This window comes from Juglans microcarpa x Juglans regia, chromosome 5D (assembly GCF_004785595.1).
Source record: "Juglans microcarpa x Juglans regia isolate MS1-56 chromosome 5D, Jm3101_v1.0, whole genome shotgun sequence".
In the NCBI taxonomy this organism is placed as follows: Eukaryota; Viridiplantae; Streptophyta; class Magnoliopsida; order Fagales; family Juglandaceae; genus Juglans; species Juglans microcarpa x Juglans regia.
This window is the reverse complement of record NC_054602.1, coordinates 11,332,707-11,358,717: the sequence shown is the minus strand read 5'-3', so window position 1 is coordinate 11,358,717 and position 26,011 is coordinate 11,332,707. Positions and strand designations below refer to the sequence as shown.

The following is a 26,011-nucleotide window of genomic DNA, read 5'->3' as shown; positions in this document are numbered from 1 at the left end:
CTGTGATTGATTATTTACGACGATAATGACTATTTTACAATGCAAACAAACTCATTTTAACATAAAATAATCATTTTACAGGAAATAACTGGTCACAAATAAGTATTTTTTTTGTAGTCATTACGACACTTTATTTGGATGCAAATTACTTCAAATTATTTAGACCTGCAAACCAAGTACTTGTAAAGAACTAGATTTGGGGGATGACTCGAACATAATTTCGAACCTGAAAGTATTGAACAGTGGCCAAGACACGCATGAAACATTGGCTTGTGTGTGTGTTTGGGGTTCCTAGTTTTAATATAACCAAAAGAATTTAAACATGTTAAAAAAATGTTAAAAGAATTTAAAAATGTTGTGTGTAAATCATTTCTGTATGCAGCCGTCAAGACTCCATTATGATTCATTAGTTGCTTTCAATTCAAGTGGCTATGCAAGTTGCTATCAAGCCAAGTCAATACACTATTTAATATCCATGGAGAGTAGATAAATCAATTGGATAATATCAAACACGAAACCTATGATCAATGACTACATTGGCTAGAACCTTTTTTTTTTTTTTTTTTTTTTAAATGAAAAAGAAGAGCAAACAAACATCAACAACGTTTAAATTATTAGCCTAATTTCGGCTTTGAAAGAATGTTTGAGAAAATGGTCGACATTGATATATATTAAAAAATATAAGAGGGTATATTAAGAAATATCAGTTAGTGTAGTTCGTAAATTGTTCTTGTCATTGTGTCAGATCAGATATCTGGAATCAGATCTTGCTTTCTTAAAGCATTAAACTTGGTCTATGATGTGATAGAATAAAAGACCGAACCATTGAAAGAGATATTTACAGAAACTTAAAGCAAGGATATTAGGCTTCTAGCCCATGGGCTTTATTTATGGTCACGTTTAACATTCAAGGTCTAGACTCTAGTCGGAAGAACCCATCCCACATGAGTCCGTTTACACATCATCTTTGAACAAAACTACAACTTTCTAAGTTATTTTACCTAGTATAAATGGTATATGTTTGGCTTGTCTAATAAAATAATTAGTCTGATAATTAAAAACTAGCAATAAATTTGAAGTAATAAATTAGTTTTCATGGGCTTTGTAATGGTTTTATGTAATAGTTTTTTTTTTTGGTGAGGTTACATACAGAAACCTGGTAATTCTGAAACGAGTTTGTATTTGACAAACCTTGTAATCTCCTTGACATGTTTTAACAAGTAATTTGGACGTGAAAAATCCTTTGGCCGATGTGACATAGTACATGCTGAGATGGCATTTAGAAATTGGTTTTAAATTATGACACCTAAGCGATCAACAAAACATTGCATTTTTTTTTTCAGAATTTATATATTAAAGTGAAAAAAAAAATAGAGACAATCGGCTAATGAATCATAATTCTACAGCTACATTTCACCATATATATGCCTAGTCACCATTTCTCGGAGTTTAGTGAAACTTGTCGTAAAAAATTCAAAAGCAAAGATAAGATCAGTCATCTTCTTCGAAGTCTAGTAGAAAATCAGTCAGGTTTTCAGAGTCACCAATGGCTTCGTCCAGAGACATGGAATTGTCCTTCGGCTTTCCCTGCAAGTTCAAGGGTAGGAGCAATAAACAATAAACAAGAAGCAACATGAGATGCAAAGTAACTTCTACTAGTGCTTCAAACTTTCAATTTCTAACTCCTTTCTTTAATAGAATCCGTTGCTTGCTATCTAGTGGATGCTAATAGTTCGAAGGACGATAACCCCGTATTCTTGTACAGAGTGATGTAATTAACCAGGCATTAACAGAACATTTAACCATGTTTATGCAAGTCTCAGTAACGATTGCGTAATACACATTTTTCGGCCTGGGCATCAAAAGCGGCTTCCAATTGTTCAAAAATTCTAAGCTATGTAGGAGGCCTTGGATGGTGAGCAAAAACAATTGATCAAGAAGTTGGTCAACTTTCGCATGAAAGAAGGTAAAAGAACAAAAGTTCGTACTATTGTTTATCAAACTTTTCATCGCCCAGCTCAAACTGAACGCAATATAATCAAACTTATGGTTGACACCGTAGAGAATATAAAGCCCATATGCGAAGTGGAAAAAGTAGGAGTGGCAGGTATTATTTATGATGTCCCTGGTATTGTAGCCAGGGATCGTCAACAAACCTTAGCTATTTATGACTTCTTCTGAAAGATGTACAGGGAGATGTGTGGAATAATGCTCGTCACCTAATCAAATTATAAATAATGAAAGCATGCAACCGAACCGGGATATAATGAAATACAAAATCACCTTGGATTTGCGAAGCTCTGGAGTACTTTTCAAGACGCTCCAATTGCGTGTGATTTTCTCGTCCTCTTCTTCCTCAACCTCAACATCACTATCCTCTCCTTCATCCTGTTGCAAATAGGTTAAAAGGGTATGAAATTACTCTCTCTCTCTCTCTTCCTTTTGGTCAAAAAGTGCAGCGAGGGTGGGTGGAATGAGAGACTAAAAGTTGGTGCTCTCTATGTGGACATGACCATATCCATTGGGGACCAGCTAAAGAGGAGACTAGCTAGGCCTGTGGGCTCTCCTTAAGATTTGCCAAAGCTAGAAGCCTATAACCCAATCCCAATCTACCAAGGGTTTTGTAATACCCCAATGGAAGGCCCAAGTCATGTGACCTATATTCCAAAAGGACTAGCCAATGCTACAGTTGGAGCCCCATTGGAACATTATAAAGAGCAAAAACTTCTCCATCCCAAGCAATGTGAGATCCCATACACCACATACCCTTATCCTTATCTATCCTTATCATATTGGGTTATCACAGGTTCTGAGACAGTAGGGATAACGGGCATGTCTCATCTCCTTGGCATCATGCTCATGGAGACTCGAACCCATGACATTTCATCTACCAAATCACATGAGAGGAAGCCTCTTACCATCAAGCCAACACCTTGTGATGGGAATAAAATTACTTGGAAAACAACCAGAGGGCCATTTGGACAATAGAAACCAAGGGAATCATCATAAACTAAAGAGAAAAAAGGGTCAAAAAAGATGAGGCAAATAAAACTCACATCCTCTTCACCAATGTCAACTGCTCGTGCCAAAGCATCATCCATATCTGTTACCTGCATTTATTGGTAAACATCAAGAGTCAAACCATGAATAAACTCGAAAACTATAGATATTTAGAGGTTTGCCTTTGGTGGTGTTGCTTCAAAGTTAACCTAAAGTAATTGGCATGTTTAGTATTTCAAGTGCCAGAAACCAACACAAGTAAAATGATTCTTGGAGAAATAACTTATCAGAAGAAATCAATTTTGTATGATAGATGCACTTTTCAGAATAAAAATCATCAGATCGATGCATGTCTGCATTGTAATTATACAACAAAATTTCATATTACCAAGGTTACTACAGATAACATAGCATGTTCAATCAGATAACATATAAATAAAGAACCTGCCTTTATCAGTTTCCTAAAATATGCCGATAAACTAGTGAAATTCCTCGATACCCAAAATTCAATTCCAGAAGAAAAAGAACGAACTGTTCCTCTAGGGCTTTGTTTCAACAAAAAAATATTTTTAAATGTGATATGAATTAGTTGCTTGCATATAGATTGTCTAATTCATCTTCTTCTGCTTGAATTTTTTGTTAAATACAAATCTCCACTCTTACTTACTCGTCTCACCAAGCCAAAAACTTAAGAATGGGATCTTATGCACCCTCAAAAACCATCAAACATAAATAGGTAATAATCTCATGCGAACTGATCACTGGACTACTACGAGAACTTATTTCCACTGGACGTTTTTATTACTACAACTCAACTTCTCATCCTCTCGTTCAGTGAATACCATAAAACTGCTTTTGAGGAGAATATTTGCCAGTAATCCTCCACCATCAACCTGTTCGTAGTCAATTTCCGACACAACTAGAGATGACGAGAAATGGGCACATTTATATTGGTTTCCAAGGATGTTTTAGAGCAAAACAAATAAATCGTCAACAGTAAGTAGATGTTGAAGCATAATAAGAACATCAAATATCAATAGATAGTGCATATATTTTCTACTTTGGTCTGGTGGAACAAATCGTCTATCCAATTTGAAATACAGAACGAAAATCAATACATCAAGCAGAGTTCACCTCTAACTCTTCAGTCTTGTCGTTTGCCAGCATCTTTTCAAGCTCCTCTCTTGATATGATTTTTCCATGCTGATCAAAGCAGAGGAAAGAACTTCTGAGCTTAAAGTTTATCCTTCTTTTTTAGTATGATATAAAAGTTTCAGCAAGTTTTGTACATACATGAATATATACACTCCTAAATAAATGTATACATAAATACTTGAGCCCAACACTCAACCAGCATAAGTATAACCAGATCAAGGCTTAATACAAATCTAAACAAAAACATAAAATGCCACTCATGTTTTCATTTATTCGCTCTCCATTTTTCTGGTCTCTCTCCATAATTCTAACCATTTGAGGGAACAAAAGTTATTGCTTTGACTAACAAATAATACGCCATTATTTTCCAACACTAATTAAGGAAAACTGCCAAACTGCAATTGTATGCATTGAGCGACACGTAATTAAGGACAACTGCAATTGTATGTATTAGTTTGGGAATGCAGACTTGTATTACAGGACTTTCCAAAAAAGGGACAAACAAAATGGGACGGGGAGAGTATCTCTTTTCTTCCATCTTTGAGACCACTCTCCAATTTTACTTGAGTGGTTTTCACAGCATTTAATTAGAAACTATTGACAGAAGCTCTATTGAGGAAAGGATTAGTACTAGTTCTACTCTTTAAGTAACAATGGAAGAGTTCTGCTTGTAGGGGAAAAAATAGAGCAGATACATTGTACACCAGATAAATACAATAAGCAATGGCAAGGGGAGAGAGAATTTGAATTTAAGTGTATTTACCTCCTTCAGATAAGCAAGCATATTGGGTGTAGGTTCATGAAAATCTGGGCCCCTGAAATCAATCTCTTCATCAGGGTCTTGAATGTAGTTCACCGTTGGATACACTGGATCCCCACCCCATACTGAAAAGGACAACAGAGTTTTGAATTTCCAGAACAAAATAAAACTAATATGGTTTAAGGGTAATGAAATGCAAATTCTCTCATTTGTTGCTTTAACATAATACTAATAATTTTTTTTTTTTTATAAGTAAAAGTATATTAATAAAAGAATAGGCAACATAATACTAATAATTAAGAGTCAAGTCAGGTAGCTTTGAATTGTAGAAGGATGATAAAGGCATGGAAATAATATATATCGACAATAAGTGGTGTCATTATGTAAGAATCATGCTAAATTAGGAAAGGCATGAAACCGCAACTTGTAGGACATTTACACACTCAATATAGAAGAAACTTCAAACAAAATGCGGCCAGAAGAAACCATACAAGTGGATGTTTCTTACAATGACTATGGGTTTCCCTGGCAACAGAAACATTGAAAATGAGAAGAGAAAGAAACAAATGTGCACCAGATGCATAGACTACACATAGAGAGAAGAAATGGTTTCATCCCTCTTCCCTTTGTTCTGGTTAAATCACAACGGCCTCTCCTCAGGTTTGTGATAATGCAAATTATCTCCCTAGTTCAAATACCACAAATCCTCTCATTCATGATAGAAACCGAATGGGATTGACCACTGTTATTTTGCAATAATAACCCAATAAACTCTCACTTTAATTTTATTTCACTTAAAAGGGTATATTTGACATCTCCAGTCTGACATATTTAGAGTATGAGAGATGTACTCTAAGCATGATGTCAGCTGATCTGTTAAAGCAGAAAGCATCTGCTGCAATTTATTTAACCAGGAGCAAGGTTCTGGTAATATCTCTCACAAGAAAGGATGTCATCTTAATCCCACCAACCTCAGGAAGTTCCTTAATCCCTACCCCGCATCCTCTATGAATATGGAAAAAAAAAAAGAAGTCCAATATATATAAACAGAATAATCCCCCTTTGACAGACTAATACCGAATCAATCACAATAAACTAAATACTAAACAATATGATTACAAATTGAAGATACAAAATAATGCATTAAATTATTAGATATGGATAGATACTTTGCTTTATTTGATCCTCCTTCATTCGCATTGCTAGAGGATCCCTACGAATACGGATATCAGTTCCCATCATTATGCGATACTCTCGATCTGTTTGATGGCAAAACATTTCAATTAGTTGGGTGTTTTCATCTTCATCAGTCTCTTCGAAATGTTTCTCAACAGCTTCGCGCGAAGTGTCTCTTTTCCATGATTCTACCCATTCGGAGTAATATGCTATTGGACCTACTTTTTCCAGTCTCTCTTGTTCTGCTTGAAGCCTACAAAATCAAGAATATTTTCGCAAATGCCTTCACGAAACTGCAATGCTACAAAAGTGTTTGTAATAAATTATTTTCAGGTGGCAAATCAATCGATAGTTGTAAATTAGGGAAAGAGAGAAAGCAGGGCAAGCACAAATGAACCCGGCTTACTTTCAACAATTGTTATATTAAGCATCATAATTATGGACAGATACGTAAATAAGTTTCTGCACATAGATTTTAAATATCAAGTAAGAAAGCAGGGCTTCTGTGTTTGCGATAAGAAAAGAACATTTTATTGCAAAAAGTATTCGGTTATAAAGCTCTCCCCCTTAATGTTCAGGTTTTTTTTTTTTATCAGTAAAAGATAGATATTATATATATGAATGAAAAAGGTATAGCCCTTGTACACAGGAAGTATACATAAGTGCTCCTAAATACATTCTAAGAACGATAAATTTTTTTTTTTTGATAAGTAATCGATAATATTATAAATAGAGATAGGCAAAAACCCAAGTACACAAGATGGATACAGGAGATAAAACCTATCTAGGTCAACGAAAGGGAAGCTAAGAAGTCATGTACATTCAGGCCATTAAAATCTATAGCAATGGCCCATAACATTAAAGTACGGAAAAGTAAAGCTCTAAGTTCCCCCGGCGACCGCTCCTTGTTTTCAAAAGTCCTATCATTGCGCTCTTGCCAGATACACCACATGATACAGATCGGGATCATTTTCCACACCTCCTTAATTTGTTGAACGCCTCTCGGGAGTGTCCAACTGGCCAACAGATCAACCACAGTTTCTGGCATCACGAAGGGTAACTCTACTCGACTGAAAACTTCCACCCACAAGGCTCTCGTTATCTCGCAATGTAACAATAGATGATCCACTGTCTCACCTGATCTCTTACACAAGCAACACCAGTCTATTATAACTAACCGTCGCTTCCTCAAGTTGTCAATGGTCAGAATCTTCCCCCATGCTGTTGTCCATGTAAAGAAAACCGCTTTCGGAGGCGCCTTATTTCTCCAAAGTCTCTTCCACGGGAACTGAATGGTTGTGGTGTGGGAAAGGGACTTATAGAAGGATCTAACAGAGAAGATGCCCTTACCCGTCGGGTTCCACCATAAGCTGTCAGCTTGCTGTCTATTCGGCTTCACAGAATATATGAGGCTGAAAAAGGCTTCAAAAATGTCTACTTCTCAATCTTGTGCCGCTCTACTAAATGTCACGTTCCACTGCACATGATCCCCTGATATAATCATGAGGTCCTCAATGGATGCTTCCTGGTTGCGAGCCACACGGAAAACAGCTGGAAATGCCTCCTTTAGGGCCTCACTCCCACACCAAATGTCCTCCCAAAACTTAATACGGGATCCCCTCCCCAACACCATTTTAGAATGAGTAATAAAGTCCCCCCACCCGCGCCTAATGTGTTTCCATATCCCCACTCCACTTGCCCCAATTACCTCTTTTGTGCACCAGCCCCCCCATAAGCTTCCATGTTTATAATCAATCACCAGTTTCCATAGAGCTCCGGTTTCCAAATTATACCGCCATAACCACTTCCCAAGCAAAGCCCGATTTAATGTTCTCAAATTCTTTATGCCCAACCCACCTGACGAGATTGGTCTACACACCTTGTCCCAGCTAACTAAATGAAATTTGAATTCATCCCCTATCCCACTCCATAGGAAATCACGATACAGTTTCTCAATCCGAGCCGCTACACTGACAGGCAATTGAAACAAAGATAGAAAGTACGTAGGTAAGTTAGAAAGGGTACTCTTAATGAGAGTAACCCGGCCACCTTTCGACAAATACAATCTCTTCCATCCTGCCAATTTTTTTCCTATCTTTTCAATAACAGAATCCCAAATGGATGAGGCCCTAGCAACAGCCCCCAAAGGTAATCCCAAATAGGTAATGGGAAGAGAAGCTATCTTACACCCAAGAATGCTAGCTAACTGCCTAGTATTGCTCACATTCCCCACTGGTACTAATTCTGACTTGTCAAAATTAATTTTCAGGCCTAACGCTGCTTCAAAGCATAATAACAGAGCCTTCAATGTCCTCAACTGGTTGTGATCAGCCTCACAAAATAAAAGGGTGTCATCTGCAAATAGTAAGTGAGACAAAATAATAATACCCCTATTGGGGTCACCAATCGGAAAACCAGCCACCAACCCATGCGTGACCACCGCCGATATCATCCTACTCAATGCCTCCATAACGATAACAAAAAGGAGTGGGGACAGAGGATCTCCTTGTCTGAGACCTCGAGAGCTGCTAAAGAAGCCAGTCGGACAGCCATTTATCAAGACTGAAAATCTGGCCGTAGAGATACACCACCTGATCCAAGTACACCATCTCACCCCAAAGCCACATCTACCCAGCACATACAAGAGGAAATCCCAGTTTACATGGTCATATGCCTTCTCCATATCTAATTTGCACAGAATCCCTGTAGATCCAGCCTTCAATCTGCTATCTAGTCCTTCATTAGCAATAAGAACTGAATCCAAGATTTGTCGCCCCTTAACAAAAGCATTTTGTGTTTTCGTAATAATCTTCCCCAGAACCACCCCCAATCTGTTAGCCAGAACCTTTGAAATAATTTTATACACTCCATTCACCAGGCTGATGGGTCGAAAATCCTTAATCTCCACCGCCCCCATCTTCTTAGGGATCAACGCAATAAAAGTAGCATTTATGCTTTTCTCAAACTTCCCAACCAATGAAACTTCCTGAAACACATTCATTAAATCTACTTTCACCACTTCCCAACAAGAGTGGAAAAAGCCCATCGAGAAACCATCTGGACCGGGAGCTTTATCTTTGACCATACGTCTCACTACCTCATACACTTCCCCTTCTTCAAAGGGCCTCTCTAACCACGCCGCTTCTTGAGGCTCAATCGTATCAAAACCAAGGCCATCCATCTTTGGCCTCCATCCCTCTCTTTCTGTAAGTAGTTGTTCATAGAAATCCACCACATGTTCACTAATCACAGGGGCCTCCTTACACACCATACCATTTATATTCAACATTTCAATGGTATTATTTCTTCTATGGGAGTTGGCAACTCTATGGAAGAACTTTGTACTCCGATCCCCTTCTTTCAGCCACAATGCTCTCGACTTCTGGCGCCAAGAAATCTCTTCTAATGATAGTACTCTCTCTAATTCTGAAACCAACTCAGTCTTCCTCAATATTTCCTGCGGTACGAGAGCTCTAACTTCAAGTATACACTCGAGCTGTTGTAATTCATCCACCATGCGTTTCTTACGCTCCCCTAAATCTCCAAAGGAGTGTATGTTCCAAAGCTTAAGGTCATTTTTCAAAGCTTTCAGTTTACTGGCTAAAATGAAAGAGGGTTACCATAAAACTGATAAGATGACCACCATTGCCTCACCTTATCCCCAAAACCTTCACTTTTCAGCCACATGTTTTCAAACTTAAAATAACGACGCCCACTTCGAATGCCCCCACAATCCAATAAGATAGGAAAATGATCTGAGCAAAGACGAGGCATTCTCTTTTGGCACACCTTTGGATAGTGCACCTCCCATTCCGGTGAGATGAATATTGTCCCTATGCAAAACAATAGTGGAAAACCAACACATTAGAGTGTGGAGAAAAAAATTCTTCAACTCGGTCATTGTGCATTCCTTATCTTCAAAGCACCTTGCATTCCTTTCCGTCCAAGTACACCACATAATGCACAACGGAATCATCTTCCACACTGCTGCCACTTGTTGACAGCCTTGCAACTTTGTCCAACAACCCAACAGATCCACCACCCTCAAAGGCATAACCCAAGCAACATCAACCCTTTGAAAGATCTCATCCCACAACACTCTTGTTACCTCGCAGTGTAATAAGAGATGGTCCACGGATTCTCCATTCTTTTTACTCATGTAGCACCAATCCACCAATACGCAACCTCTCTTCCTCAAATTGTCCGTGGTCAATATCTTCCCAAGAGTTGATGTTCAGGTTTTTGGTTGAAAGTCTTTTAAAAGGTTTAATTTACACTTCCAAGCAACGGGGAAACATGCCATATATTTTTCTTATCTAGGGGTGAATTCAGTCCGGTTCGGTTGGTCTAGAGGGGGTTTTTGGGACCAAACCGAACCCCTTCAGTTCAGGATTTTCCCACCCTGGACATGAGCAAACGCCCATAGGGACCGGACCGAACCGGACCGGAATGGTAGCTGTCGGTCCGTTTGGTCCGGCCCAGTTTCTTTTCATCTTTTTTTTTTTTGTGCAAATAAATTAATTAAAAAATATATTTAAATTACTAAAATTAAAATTAAGTGAATTATTAATGTGGATTATTTAACTAACTCATTAAAAAGAAATTTAACTATAATTTTATTAAGCACAATGAAATAGGCGAAGCCCCAGTACACAGGAAGTATACACAAGAAACACCTAATTACATTCTAAAACTTAGAAAAACGAAGACAAGAACTCGTTTACAGCCCCACCCTTGAGTACAATAGCAGAGAACCAGCTAAGTAGAGTGCTTATAAAAAACTTCCATAATGCATCTCTATTGCGTTCCCGATCATTAAAGCACCTCTCATTTCTCTCCAACCAAATACACCACATAATACACAAAGGCATCATTTTCCATGCAGCTGCCACTTGGGAACAAGTATGCATTTGAAAGTTGGTCCAACTTGTTAGGAAATCGACCACTGCTTCTGGCATAACCCAGCACAGCCCAACCCTTCCGAACACACCATCCCACAGCACTTTAGCCATTTCACAATGAAGTAGTAGATGGTTCACTGATTCCGCTTCTTTCTTGCACATAAAGCACCAATCCAAAACAATCATTCCGCACTTTCTCAAGTTATCTATAGTCTGAATATTCCCTATTGCTGCTGTCCATACAAAAAAAGCCACCCTTGACGGAACATGAGCCTTCCAAATCCTTTTCCAAGGAAAGCCAATATGGTGTTGATTTAGTATCACCTTATAAAATGACCAAACTGTAAATTTTTAGAGGCTGTTTGTCTCCAACATAGTTGGTCCCTGCCCTGTCTTCTTATCTCCACTGAATACAACTGTCTAAAAAAATCAGTAACCTCCTCTACTTCTCAATCCTGGGCAGATCTGGAGAAGCCTACATCCCAAAGCACCACTCCATTGGAAAAACCCATCACCTCGGAAACTGAAGCTTGCTTATTAGTCGCCAATCTGAAAACAACCGGAAATGCTCGAGACAATTCAATATCCCCACACCAAACATCAGACCAAAATCTGATTTTTGAACCATCACCAACCGAGAAGTTAACTTGTTTTAGGAAGCGACTCCAACCTTTCCTAATAAACTTCCATAGACTCACTCCATACGAATCCCTGCTCTCCTTGGTACACCATCCTCCCCAATCACTACCATACTTACAATCAATCACCCCCCTCCACAACGCTTCTTCCCCATGGTATCTCCATAGCCACTTCGCCAACAACGCCTTATTAAAACTACATAGACTATGAATACCCAGTCCTCCATCAGCAATCGGGCAACAAATTTTTTTCCAACTTACTAAGGGAGTTTTAGTCTCCTCTCCCAGGCCACCCCATAAAAAATCTCTATACAATTTTTCAATACGGTTGGCCACACCAACTGGTAAAGGGAATAAAGAAAGGAAGTAGGTAGGGATATTAGAGAGAGTACTCTTTATAAGAGTAATCCTACCCCCTTTAGATAAATAAGTCATTTTCCAAGCTGCCAACTTCCTCTCTATCTTCTCGATCACCCCGTCCCAAATGTGTTTGGCCTTAAAAGATGCCCCTAGCGGTAGTCCCAAATATTTTATGGGCAGAAATGCAACTTTACACCCCAGAAATGCAACATCATAAACATAACTATAATTATATTTATGATGTTGATAGTTACTACTTACTAACTTAAACTTTAGTATGTAAAATTATTAATAATGTCCTATATTAAAAATTAAAATTCTAACATTTTATATATGGTTAATGAATATCAAATAATTTCAGTGTATATAGATTATTCATGTTTGCTTGCGCCTTAGTTATTTAAAAAAAAAAATTACCTAATTACTTAAATTAAGTCTAAATAGTAGAATATGTATAAATGTATTATGTATCTACGTATATTATCATATGATTTATGATATATTATTAATTGATAGCATATATTATTTATCATTTTATATGGTCAATGATAATAGATTAGATGAAAATTACATAATTAACTTATACAACTACTATATAATTTTTTTTTTATAAGTATAACTACTATATAAAATAATATTATATATATAAATATTTTAAAATATATATATACTAATTCGGTCGGATTCGATCCGGTCTGGTCCAAAAATCACAGGCCCCAGGACCAAACCGACCACAAGAATTTTTGGTCCAGTCCAGTCCGGACTGAACCATTTGGTCCGGTTGGTTTTTCCGGTCTAGACCGAAAATTCTTCAGCCTTATTCTATCTTCAATCAGCACCTTCTCTACCTTCTCCAAATGTACTCACTGTTCTTTATCCTTGTCTTGCCACTTGTCCATTTTAATATCAATGGTTTAGCTTCATATATTTTTCAAGCATGTACTCATTGCCCACTATGAACCCTAAAGTATAGTTATCCTTAAAGTGGAAAAAAAGTTTCAACTAATATTTCATGTAATCTAAGATCACACAAGTGTATGAGCAAACTTGTAAGAATCAAATTTATGGTGTCTTTGATTACTATTTAGAGGCAGGAGACACTATTGAAGATTTGCAAAGCTAACATGATAATCACTAACAGATTCCAAATAAACCCTACATCTCATGCAGTTCTAATCCTAGGAGTATTCTAGTCATTTTTAGATTTAGCATGCTTGGTATTCAAGTTATTAGTCATTTGTTCATGCGTCTAGTGTATTTTAATTTCTGTTTAGGTTTAGTTCAAGTTTTCTTTGTGATTAAAGGTATTTTCCTTTCCTAGTAGGAGTTTAATGTTTTCCACATCGTGTTAGGACATTGCTTCTACGTAAGTATATCTTATGGCTAAACCATATATGACTGTTTGGTTTAAGAAATCCTGACTTCCCACGAAATTCCATATGCTGGATTCGCATGTCCAGAATCAGATACCTGAGAATGTGGGATTCTCCGTCGGTTTTCCGTTTAGTTAGCCTAAAATGTTGGGCCAATGGTAACAAGTCTTATCCAAGCCTCCAAAAATGCCCCTACTGAAGATGGTGAAGCCACCAGGGGAGAAGGAAGGAAAGGGGGGGGGGGGGGGGGGGGGGGGGGGGGGGGGGGGTGGGGGCAGCTTCCATTTGGTGGCAGAGACTGGCCAGCTGTAGATGACAGGTGGATGGCGGCCGGCCAATAGCTAGGGGCTGGCAGGTGGTGGGTACTGCTCACAGCCTGGACAACACCTTTAATTCCCAGTTTCTTCACACACGTGTATATGTATGTATGTATGTATGTATAGATATATATATTTGTGATAAGTATTAAGACTTCAAAGGGCGCAATCCAAGTCCATGGGAAGTTACAAGAAATACACTTATCTAGAGGGAGAAAAAGAAACAAGAAAATTATAAAAATTAAGCCCTTCTAGCCCACTCATATTGATTGTAGAAACCTTATTTCTGAATTTAAGGGCTGTCCTAGATGATATGCACATTCTTAAATAGTTCCCAGCTTGATATAGGTTACATCTACTCTACCTCTTTTACATATAGGCGTGTGTGAGAGTGTAGTAAATCAACAAGGGCTATTCTATAATGACCATACCTTTCTTCCTTGAACAGATGTCGTCTAGCCCTGTAGAGAGAAGTTTCAGTTAATGTCGGATGTTCACCATAAAGCTTCACTTGCCCAGTCTCAGCCATTGCTTTGAGAAAAACCTGAAAAAAAAGTCAAAATTCAGATAAAAGGCCGCCGAGCATGTCTAAAGGATGTGCTTCATCTTCATACACATTTTGACTAAGTAGATTTCATTAGCTAACCTAATCCATACCACAAGCATATTGTGTGCAAAGCTTATGCAAACATAATCCATTGTGCAGCTGATGTATAAAGATGCAGAACCAACTAATAAAAGGGTTCCAAGAGGACCTCACCATTGAACCTTTCTGACTCTTGAGCTATAATCCCTCAGGTGCGAAAAATAACACAGCTGACAAGTGATGCATAACATACTGAGTGCCATCTGACCTTGGTCACATTAACTACACTCTAAGGCACACTTCACCATCTGGAAATACTGAGAAAGATGACAGATGGCATGTGAAGATGACTGTGCATGATGTACTTTAGCATCAACCATTGGTCACATAACCATTGATCAATGGGTTTGACAATTACCCCCCCCCCCCCCCCCCCCCCCCCCCCCCCCCCAATTTCTCCTTTTTTCCTTCCCCACTTTTTCATGAGCTTGTAAAGAGAAGGTGTATATTTGAAGCACATGCCATTTAGAAGGTTTGAATAACCTCTCTCCACCCCGCCACCCTTTTATCAAAATGCAATCAATGTCAATATGGAGTAATTTAGTTATGCTCAAATGAGATTTACTACTCATCATCCCCACACACCACTTATTTTTATTTTTTTTATTTTTTATTTTTTATTTTATTCTTCCTAAACTAATTGAGTTCTACTCATCATCCATACACCACACATTTGATAAGAGAAAAAAATTAAAAATTTAAAAATTATGTGTGGCGTGAGGATGATGAGTAGAATTTTTCTTCTCCTTTATATGGAGTATTAGAGTTACTAGTCAATTTTTCTCCTTTATGTTGGCACTAACCGTCTCAGAATCAGGTCGCCTTCTTTGCCATCTGGACCATTGCTCCTTCTCTGGCTTTCTCCAGTTCCACCATATTTCTTCACCAGTAAGTGGCTTCTCTATGGGCTTTTTCACTTCTGGATCAATAAAGGGATGAGGGCGTCCAAGTTTCTTGTCTAGTTCATATCCAGTTTCTTCTTGCTCGGGTTCAGTTTGAAAAACAACATAATCAGAAGATAAATCTTTAGGCTCTTCCGTTGTGTCCACTGAACTTTCAGGTTCCAGTGGATCACTCATTTCTAGACTCACATTAGAAGATTCAGGAGCAGTAACCAATGTTTTATACTTCTTTCTCCTACTGCCAGGATTTTTTCCATAAGATGGAGATCCTAATGATTTACCAGTTGGCTCAGGAGCCCTGGCACTCTTCACTCGACTAGCTGTGCCTTCTGGCCAATACTCCTGCTCTGGAATACTTGCACGAGCACCAGATGCTGGTTCAAGCTGCCCAGATGTGGAGTCCAAGTAACTATAGTAGGGTGGACGCTCAATAGACACTTCTTTGAATGATTCATCTTCCTTCTCACACTTTATACAAGGCGGTAGAAGAGCCCTCCTCTGTGAATTATTCAAGCAAAGTCTAATTTGCAATACTCCTGCTGGAAATGAACCTATAAATGATGACTAGATGGTTCACAGAAACATGGGTCAGAACCATAAAAAAATGATCAAGGAAGACAAATGAACAATAAATAGAGGGCAAGTGATAAGGAATGAAGCATCTCCAAAAGAAAACATGCATATTTTGTAGTTTGGAAACTATCATTTTTTATAATCCCACCAGACCTATAACTTTACCCAAGTAATCAAGTAGTCAAACAATATTCTAATGAAAACTACAAAGCACAGATACATGACAGTTGTGCATCTGCACACATAGGGACCAATTTAATGTGGCAGGATCTTTTTATTTATTTATTTACCTTCACGTGGTATGAGACAGAAGGATCCACTCTCTCCACTACTTTTCACTTTTTATTATCGTCATAGAAGCTCTCAGCAAGATGATCTCAGGCCTTGTGAAAGGTGACTTTCTCTATGGCTTCTCGGTGGGGAATGGCAATTACGGCTCTTTTAATATTTCTCATTTGCTTATTGCCAATGATACCCTCGTATGTGGAGCAACTAATGGGCAAATCCAATCTTTGAGGGCACTTCTTTGTTTTGAAAGCTGTCTCTGGTTTGAGTGAACCTTTCAAAGTCTGAATTGGTACCTATGAGGGATGTCCCTAATGCGGTGAATCTAGCTAGCCTCATGGGATGGATACCTCTACGCATGAAATATATTGGCCTACCGTTGGGTGCTTCTTCAAATCAAAGGGGATTTGAAATGTCTTGATTGAAAAGGTGGATCATAGATTGGCTACTTGGAAGAGGCTATACTTGTCTAAAAAGGATAGGCTTACTCTAATAAAAAATTACCCTTTCTAACCTACCCACCCATTTCCTGTCCTTGTTCTCACTCCTTACAAAGGTTGCCAGCTGTATTGAGAAGCTACAACCGGATTTCTTGTGGAGTGGGATGGGGGACAAGTTTAAATTTCATCTGGTGAATTGGTCAATTGTTTGCACACCAATATTTGGGGGTTGAATTGAGGATCCGTAACTTCATGAACTTCAACCAAGCTCTTTTGGGTGCATGGTTATGGCAATACCAACGAGAAAGGGGGGCCCTATGGAAGACAGTTATAGATTCCAAGTTTGGGGAAGCTTGGAGAGGATGGTGCTCGAATGAGGAAACAGACCATATGTGGTGGGTTTGTGGAAACACATTAGAAAAGGAAGGGAGGTTTTTCTAACACATGCACGTATTGAAGTGGGTGACGATTCTCAAGTCAAGTTTTGGTATGACAAATGTGCGTTGAACAAAGCCTAAAAGACACATTCACTACCATATTTGAGCTTATATGGGCGAAGGATGCCTCAGTACCTGATCTCTTGGTATTTTCTAGTGGCTCCCCTCAATGGAATGTAGATTTCATCAGGGTAGCACAGGATTGGGCATTGGAGGTTATCACCGAGTTGATTAGGCGTTGGAGGTTATCACCGAGTTCTTTGCTTTATTGTATGCCGTAAGAATGACTGAGGGAACCATAGACAAGATCAGCTAGAGCCCCTCCAAGAGAAGTAGATTCACAATCAGATTGTTCTACCAAGTTCTAACTAGTCAAAGAATGAACACTTTTCCATAGAGGAATATATGGAAGACGAAAGCTCCTCTCAAAGCATCTTTTTTTCTTGTTTGGACAGCCTTCTTAGGCAAGATTCTTACTATAGACAATTTGAGGAAATGTTGTAAAATGGTGTTGGATTGGTATTGCATGCACAAGAAGAATGGAGAAGTAGTAGATCACTTGCTACATTGTGAGGTAGCCAGGACCATGTGGGATGACTTTTTTGCAAGAATTGGAATATCACGGGTCATGCCTTGTAGGCTGGTGGATTTTCTAGCAAGCTAGAGAGGCCTTCCAAGGCAATCTGTGTTGGCCCCTATATGCATGTGTTGGTGCATTTTGCAAGAGAGAAATGATAGAAGCTTCGAGAATCCTAAGAGAACAATGGATGAGCTTAAAGTTTTCTTTTTTAAAAAACTTGTTCTTATGGGCGGGGGACATTGATTTTAATGGACTTGTCCATGATTTTCTCTTTTCAAATATAAACTCTAGCTCGGTACTTCTCATGTATACATCTTGTGTACTTGGGCTATACATTCTTTTCTTTGCTTACCTATCAAAAAAAATTAGTTAGCTTCATATGTTCATATTAAATCAATGCATAAGATTTTATGAATATATGCAGGTACTAGCATCTCCAAGGAGTGGTCGAAACACAATCCTCACTATTGCGGCAAAAGCCAAGTTGGATGTTTGCATTATGTGCAGTTCTGCAAGTCAAACAAAAAGGTCACTCAACTAACCCAGATATTTGCTTTCGGCTCAGTTGAGTTATTTTCATTTCCTCAGCCTACATTCTCTCAGGAACCAAATAAAATGTAACTAATACTTACCTTTTTTATAATTAATTAAACAATTTATTAGAAAAAGCAAAAATGTAACTTGTACTTACTAAAACTTTATCACATAAGAAGAGAAGAGCATTCACTTGCAAGCATGAAATCCTAAGAAACTCTTAAGCAATCCCCATAAGAAAAATTGAACAGGTATTAAGATGAAAAACAAACCTGAAAGTGATTGGATTGCAGCTTCCCAGCACCAAAGCCATCGGCAGAAGCTATAACTCCCAATCCTCTATCTACCATACACCCAGAAAATGAGAAGGCTGTATACGTAAGTGATTCATGTATCTAAATAATAACTTATAAAAAAATGTATCTAAATAATAAGAAATTTGACTTCAATTAAATTTATCTAGCATATAAAATCAGGTTAACTAAAAGAACCTTGAAACAACCAAGTTGCCGAAACAGATGCCATCTCAATTCAAGAAGTATGTATATGACATAAGTATCTGCAAAGTATTCAATAAAGACGAATAAGTCGGTTAGCACGATCAGATAACCCCATGTTACAGTATACACGTATGTAAACGCAGATAAACACAAAAAACGACTGTAAAATGGTTAAAGGACCAGGAAACCTTGAATATTGTTATCTGCTTGGTCTAATTGCATGTAAGGGAGTCCCCCCCCCCCCCCCCCCCCCCCCCCAAAAAAAAAAGCAGATAAAAAGGAAATAAATCTCTCTTTGTTTTTTTTGTAAGTAGAAAAAAAAAATTCAGGAAATAAATCTCTCTGCACCCGAAACTTTAATTTATTCTTTCCAGCGGTGATCACCGATAATTGTTTTTAAATGCACGAAAAAAATTGAAAAAAAAAATATCGTTCTCATGATATTATTCATTGTATGGGACCCGAGACAACAGGAGCTTCATCCATCGTAACCTAAGGCCTCAGTAATTCACTAATTCTCATCCATTTTGTATTTTCTTTTTCTTAAGAAAAACAGCACAACAAGAACCTTTAAATTTTCTCAAAGAACACTTACCGACGAAACAAACGGAGGATCAAACTGTCAAGACAAAATTGGCACTAGTTGAGAAATGTAAAGCGGAGTGATATTGAACAAGAAAACTGAACCCAGTGTTCAGATGCGGAACTTACCGTATTAACAGGACTGCTCGGTGGCTGGAATTGAAGGGGGGAGAAAAAAGGGTGTAATTCGTGAGCGTTTCTGGGCTGCTGAGAGTGTGCGAGTATGGTTTGAGATAGAGTTTTTCGAACGTGTCGGGTGGATTCGAGGGTTTTAGCTTGGAAGAGGGTTTTGGCTATTGAGCCGGGGAGGGGTGCAGCTGCTGGGAAGAAGTGCGACTGCAGAGAGGGTGGATAAGGGCCTCTCTCTTATTATGACTATCGAATTCATATTTCATATGGGGAATTTTGACCGTTTGATCCTTTAATTTCATGGAGTATGATTTGATTTCAACGGAGTTCTTCAGGAGCACTGATTATTCTAATGTCAGTAAAATGTAAAATTTGACTTATTTTATATAAGATTACCTAGATTAAATTATACAAATAGAAATATATATGACTTTTAGCTACAGTATGTTAGTATTGTGCGTCATATATGATTGTCTACTGTACAATGACCAAAGCTTATTTTTATTCCATAAATATCATATGTGATCCCTTTTTGTACTCTTGCTGCATCTTGATTGCTGATTTTTGTAGAAATTAGCGGCGGGCAAATTTCTTCACTTTAGTTTGGGTTGTAACTAAAAACCAATTAATAGAAAAAAAAATCAATTTATTTAGTTACTCTTCCTGCACTTTGATTGCAGATTTCAATTAATAGAAAAAAAAATTGAAAAAAAAATTATTAAAATTATAATATTTTATTATTATTTTGACTAATAGATAGATAATCTAATGTGGAAATAAGTTTTAAAGAAAATAGCTAAATGTAAAATCATGTCATATTATGCAAATTTTACATTTACATTTGCATAATCCAATATTAATACTCTAATTACACTATCGGAAATGATAGTAGAATGCTTACTTCTTTTAAAAAAATTAATAAATTTGAAACTTACATAAAAAAGTTATTTCTTTGATAATGATCCCCAACTTTTTTAAAATGAATAAATGAAGATTGCATATTTCAAAACTGTATATAATTCATACACTATACATATCCTAACACCTTAATTTCAAAATTGAATAATAATATTCTTAAAACTTGTAATGCCCCCAAACCTCGCTTGGAATTTGAAGGAGATTGAAGCATCGAGATATGGAACACAAAGTCACATACATCTCGTTGATGACAGTTAACATGCAATACACCTAGCATGTTCTAGTAGTATACAATAATCACAACATAATAATTTAAAACTAACAAAGGTTTGAGCAATTTAATATGATATCAAAATAAAACATTATTAATCCCAAAAACAGTTATTGGACCATTCATACAAAAGTATGGGTCTCGGAACCTTGCCCCTTACAAATATTTATTAAACTAGTTTCGCCCTCAATGAGCTCTCATAAGATCACGAACTTCTGACAGACACTTCAAGATAATCTTCACATAATGGTCTAAACGATTATCGAAGGTGAGGTCAGTGGTCCAATACAACACATATTCTTAATGTAAGAGGTCCTAGATATCCTTAAGCAAAAGCAAAATGGCCTCCATGTAGGTGTCAACTATATTAAAGCAAAATGCTATTGTATAGCAATCATAGATTATGTCGGGTCATTCATCTATCTTGTTGGTTATCTTTTGACCATGTAACAACTTATTCAATTCCAAGGAGAATGGTAGTGAAAACTACCATAATAAGATTTCAATAAATCTCAACAAGTTAAACAAAAAATAAACACAAAGATAACATGAACATATATAAAGTAAACCATAAGTATGAACGTGTAATTTGACAAAACACATTTTTCTCCCATCTAGATTTCTTTTTAAAAAACATTGATCTTGTAACCATGTAACAAAGTAACAGTATAGCCATGTAACAAAGTGTCATTTCTTATTAATCTCCTGTAATCTTATTTCATGTAATAATGTGTGTGGACACCTCACAGCTACCCCTATGAACCATGAGCTCCCTAGTTAACACATCACATTATCGACCATTTGACTAGGTGTGAGTACGTCTTGTACAATATGATACTGCAAATCGTAATGCCTTCACCTTATTTTTCATGTGTTGCACCAACTAGCATTAGATGTGGCCACTTCGGTCCATAATCTTTTAAAAAGAATCCATTTGAAGTCCGTTGACTGTACTTAATCAACCTAAAGTTTATCACTCTAATTTAAGCACTTTAAAGTGGACACGAGAGTTCTACTATGATATTTCCCCATCCTAGCATTGAGGTCATGACAAAACCTTTTTCTTTTTATGCACAATCCGAAAACATGTGACTTATAACTTGTGATGAAACTATGCAACTTTTCATTTAACCATGCCATGTACTTGTACTCACTCTTCAAAGACTGCACCACGTGAACGGTTTGAAATAATTAGAATATTCAGATACATATACATTAATATAACACATGAAGACTCAACATGGCATATATCATTTTTCAAAACTTCGGAGATGTCATTTAACCAAAATTTCCAGCAAGTATCATTTGACCATAACATGAAAAATACAGGGGTGTAAACCTCGTAGCATGCAACATTTGAGAATAACATTTTATTAATAAAATAAAAAAACAAATATGCAAAGTTTACACAAATACATTAGTATATTATCCAATGATAAGTTTAGAAGCTAACTTACAAAGATCGAGCAAGCGTGCTAGTGTATGTTTTAAGAATATTAGGTTTTTGAAAAAAAATGTTGATAATCAAGCATGTGATCCGTGCACTAGGAGTTTAAACATTCTAACCTTGATCGGCTTTAAGGTCCTTCCATCTATTCCACGACTTCTCTATTGTTCTATGCCTCATTCACATAAACACATGACATGAGAAATCCTAGGGCCAAATGATATTAACCTTTCTTTCACTTGGTTGAAACCCTAGCTGTTAAGTGACAACTCATTCTTTGTAAGACCCAAAACCATAATGATCGTGTGGGCTAAAAGTGTGCAAGACATACTTTTGTGTGTGTGAGACCTCATGGCCGAAGGTTCTTTGATATGTGCAAGGCACTCTAACTTGTGATTTTCTCATAGGGCGACTAGATAGGCATAATCTCATGGAACACTAGTAATGACCAAATATATCTTAGTTCTTCAAATGGTCCATTCTCATTCATTTTGCCATCAAATACTTGGGTTCTTAGAAAAGAAAAACCCTAGGCAAAACTATACTCAATAGGGTTTAAGCATGGCTGCCCTCTCATGGTTGAACACAACCCTTACTTCCCTCATACCCGAAATTTCAAGACTTCACCCCTCTTGTGTTTTTTGTGATGTGCACACGGTGAAGATTCGGGTTGAACTTTCTTATTGTGCTAATCTCCACTTGAGGCCTTCTGAATCATTTCTTCCTTTAGATGCACGAGATTGGTGTTTGGTGGTGTTTGTCTTCTTAGGGTTGGCGAGAAAGAGAAGAGAGGAGAGAAAATTGAAAATGCACTACCTTTGTTCTCCCTTCTCCCTTGTGTATGGGCACCGGCCATTAATGACCCTATTTATACTCTCTCTTGCTCCCACTTTTTCTCTCTCCTAGCATCACTCATTGATGGAATATGAAGAGGCTCAATAAATCTACCTAGATGGGAGCCAAGTGGCCCTTTTTGCTTTGGCCAAAAACCCATCCATCTATCATCTTCAATCATTGTCGCTCTTGGAACTTAAAAGCTTCATTGCATGGAGGGCAAATGGCATCTCTTACTATTCTTCTAAAACCCTAAACTAGCTTGCATGAGGGACAAGTGACGTGTTCTTCTTAGAAAATCGAAACCCTCTTTTTGTCTCCCTCATGATTACAATGTCTAAAACCCCTAAAATCCTCGTGCATGGGCGACAAGTGGTGTGCTCCTAACCAAAACCGACTACTCTTCTTGTTCCCTTGATTATTGATTTTCTTGAAACTCTAATACACATGTGCATGGATGCCAAGTGGCATCCCTTTGCCTTTGCCAAAAATGGTTCTTCCTCTCTCTCATCATTATTTTTTTAGAAACTTCAAGAGTCATCTTGCATGCTTACCAAATGACGTGTACCCTTTTGGAATCTAAAACTCCCTCCATCTTTCTCATGATTGCATCATTCTCATAATTGCATCTTCTAGAAGTCCTAAGATTTTTATGCATGAATGCCATGTGGCAAGAGTGGAGGAGGTGGCGTGTGCCTCTCTTGAATCCAAAACCCTAATACCCTTTGCATGTTTGCCAAGTGGTGTGTTCTTTGGCAAAACCGAAATCCTTATTTCCCATGTGGCTAATGATTGTCTCTTGAAAACCCAAAAGTTTCTCTCTTGCTTAGCACCAAGTGGAGCCTCCACCATGTTCTAGAAACCCCAACGGGCTTTCTCAAACCTGTTTTCCTCTTGGTGGCCCAGGAATCATTGGGCCTAAGGTCTTTTCATGACTTTGTCTCCTAATCACTAACCATCAAAAGCTTAGATCAATCTTGTTTGTTTTTGCAGATGAGATGAGATAAGTTGAGATTAAAGTTAAAAGTTAAATAAAATATTATTAGAATATATTTTTTTAATATTATTTTTGTTTTGAGATTTGGAAAAATTGAATTGTTTGTTTTATTTTGTGTAAAAATTTGAAAAAGTTGTAATGATTAGATGATATGAGATGAGTTGTGTAAGCAAACAAGAATTTAAGAACTTAACTTAGGCTAGAGTGTCACAAAACTATTTTATAATTAATTAATGATTTTGTTACTTTGATTTTAAAAAAATGAATTACAACGTTTACAGATTGCATCATGACTTTGACTATTTAAGTTTGATTTTAGACTATATCTTCACTTTTAATTTCATTTTTATTGTAAAATTGTATAGAATTGAAAGGTTGTAATGTATGAAACTAGCTTTCCCGAAACTCAATTGATGAATTTACAATTGATAAAAGTAGCATCTACGAATTTAAAAGATACAATAATGAATTTACAAATTTAAGTAACTATATATGAATTGATTAGAACTGCACACTGACCTGCACAACTTAGATTTGGGCCTGACTCGACCCATAAGGAAGGTCAAACTAACCAGACCCGACTCGACCTGTAAAATTCGGGTTGGGTCGAAATCTGTTCTTCTTCTCCTCGTTCATTCCAACCATACACATTGGAGGGCAAAAAGACTCGCAAGACATTCAGGACCTTCATTTATATAAGCTGCCTCTTAAAATAAACAAAACCTCTATAGTCATGAGAATAAACTTGAACGAACAAAAATCTTACGGACGACAGCAAAAGAGAGGAAATAATTTCTCCCTAAACTAACCATAACCGACTACTTTCTCCTCCTTTCTCTCTCTCTCAATTTAATTTCTCTTTTCAAAACTACTCTTTTTGGGTGTTATAGGAGAGGAAATAATGATGTTGGGAGAAAAAAGTAGGTGGTGGTTTGACCTTTAATGAGATTTTCAAGAACTCTTGAAGTAGGAGAATAAGATAAAAAAAAAAAAAAAAAACCAAGATTTAAAGGGCTAGCTCCTTTCATGGCTTCCTATATTAAGGCCCTCAGCTAGTCAACTTGCTGCAGACGTCAACTTGAGACCATATTTCACCACAATAGGCTTCTTTGCTTCTATAGGTTTTCCTTTGGCCTCTACCTAAGCTCTTTTCAAGAGACACTCATTCTTTGCAACCTTATCCTTAGGCCTATACTTGAGAAGCATCTTGAACAGGTTTGTTACTAGGTTCTTGTCAAGGGGTTGGTAAACTGGTTGAGAGCTGGCGGGACCTTGAGCCTCTATTTGAGGATTCTCTTCTTCCTCTAGATCTGAACTGTCTTGGGCCACTTCACAAATCGGGTAAGGTCCCGATATACCACCATAACCAAAGGACTAAAATTGAGAATAAGAATTGAGAGAGAGAGAAAAAGAGAGAGAGTCCTAGAATCGAACGGAGATAAAGACGAAGCAACAAGTACGAACGAAGATGAAGAATAGCGAGGATACAAATCTTCAACGGATCAAACAAAGCAACAAGTGAAGACAAACGAAGATGAAAAACAGTGACAACAAGTGGAGAGGAAGAACGACGACTAGGGTTTGAGGAGAAAGAAAAACATTATGGTCGGGTGATCGATTTCGATCAACTTTGAAAGTTGTTAAATCCAACTTGTTACTTAACCCAATCAACCCAATTTTGTTCAGGGGGATCCATTCGGGTCTTTCGGTCAAATCGAATCCAAAGCCATTTTACATAGGTCTAGAATTGAGTATAATTCTAAAAGGTAGAATCTAAATGATCATTCATCAAATACATGCAGACATTTACTACAATATTATAATTTTAGATTAATTTTGGTGTGACAAGTAATTACAATGTCATTAATTACAATTTTAATATTCAATATATAATTATACTATAAGGACTTTTTCTTTTCTTTTTTGAAGAATATGTACTAAAATCCTTTTACGAAATTGGATAAATTCCAAAAACCAATGAAGAATTTACCCTTTATTTATAATTCAAAGGTGAGGGGCGGTTTCTTATTGTCTCTCTCTTCTTTTTTTTTTTTTTTCAAACTACGGTTAAAACATGTCTTTGGTTGTTGGTTTAAAAAAGAAAAAAAAAAACGGTTTTCCTTTTTAGTTTAAACTAAAAACAAAAAATACAGAGATCGAATGTGCATGATTAGGGAGTTTTGAGGCATTAATGAGCACACGTTTTCATGATTAGAAGCATTAGCATGCTGCGTTATTGATCAATGCATTCAAGAA

General features: G+C 37.2%; 2 protein-coding genes across 3 annotated transcripts; one reads left to right on the top strand and one right to left on the bottom strand.

Moving 5' to 3' along the window:
• Positions 1–1,388: 1,388 nt before the first annotated feature.
• LOC121264540 (protein PLASTID TRANSCRIPTIONALLY ACTIVE 12, chloroplastic) lies at positions 1,389–19,536 on the bottom strand. Of its 2 annotated transcripts, XM_041167779.1 has the most exons (12): positions 19,289–19,536; positions 19,173–19,197; positions 18,569–18,636; positions 18,350–18,420; positions 15,130–15,792; positions 14,112–14,224; positions 6,085–6,344; positions 4,919–5,040; positions 4,135–4,203; positions 3,057–3,110; positions 2,284–2,388; positions 1,389–1,587 (listed from the first exon to the last, which is right to left on the bottom strand). In XM_041167779.1, exons 3-12 carry the CDS (start codon positions 18,600–18,602, stop codon positions 1,492–1,494), a joined length of 1,587 nt encoding a protein of 528 aa, XP_041023713.1. In that variant the 5' UTR covers positions 18,603–18,636; positions 19,173–19,197; positions 19,289–19,536; the 3' UTR covers positions 1,389–1,491. The 2 variants fall into 2 exon arrangements, with proteins under 2 accessions (XP_041023713.1, XP_041023712.1); XM_041167778.1 differs by lacking the exon at positions 19,173–19,197 and having other exon boundaries at positions 18,569–18,637.
• On the top strand, positions 1,897–2,181 carry LOC121264691 (ribosomal protein S7, mitochondrial). The gene is given in 1 exon segment (XM_041167981.1): positions 1,897–2,181. A coding segment is annotated over 1 exon segment (285 nt).
• Positions 19,537–26,011: the final 6,475 nt, after the last annotated feature.

Coding starts and splice junctions, on each gene's coding strand:
- LOC121264540 (XM_041167779.1), bottom strand. CDS start 18,602: ATGGCATCTGTTTCGGCAACTTGGTTGTTTCAAG. Junction 6,345..14,111: donor CATCTGTTCAAGGAAGAAAG/GTATGGTCATTA, acceptor TTGATTTTGTAG/GCTTCAAGCAGAACAAGAGA. Junction 2,389..3,056: donor TTGACATTGGTGAAGAGGAT/GTGAGTTTTATT, acceptor TATTTGCAACAG/GATGAAGGAGAGGATAGTGA.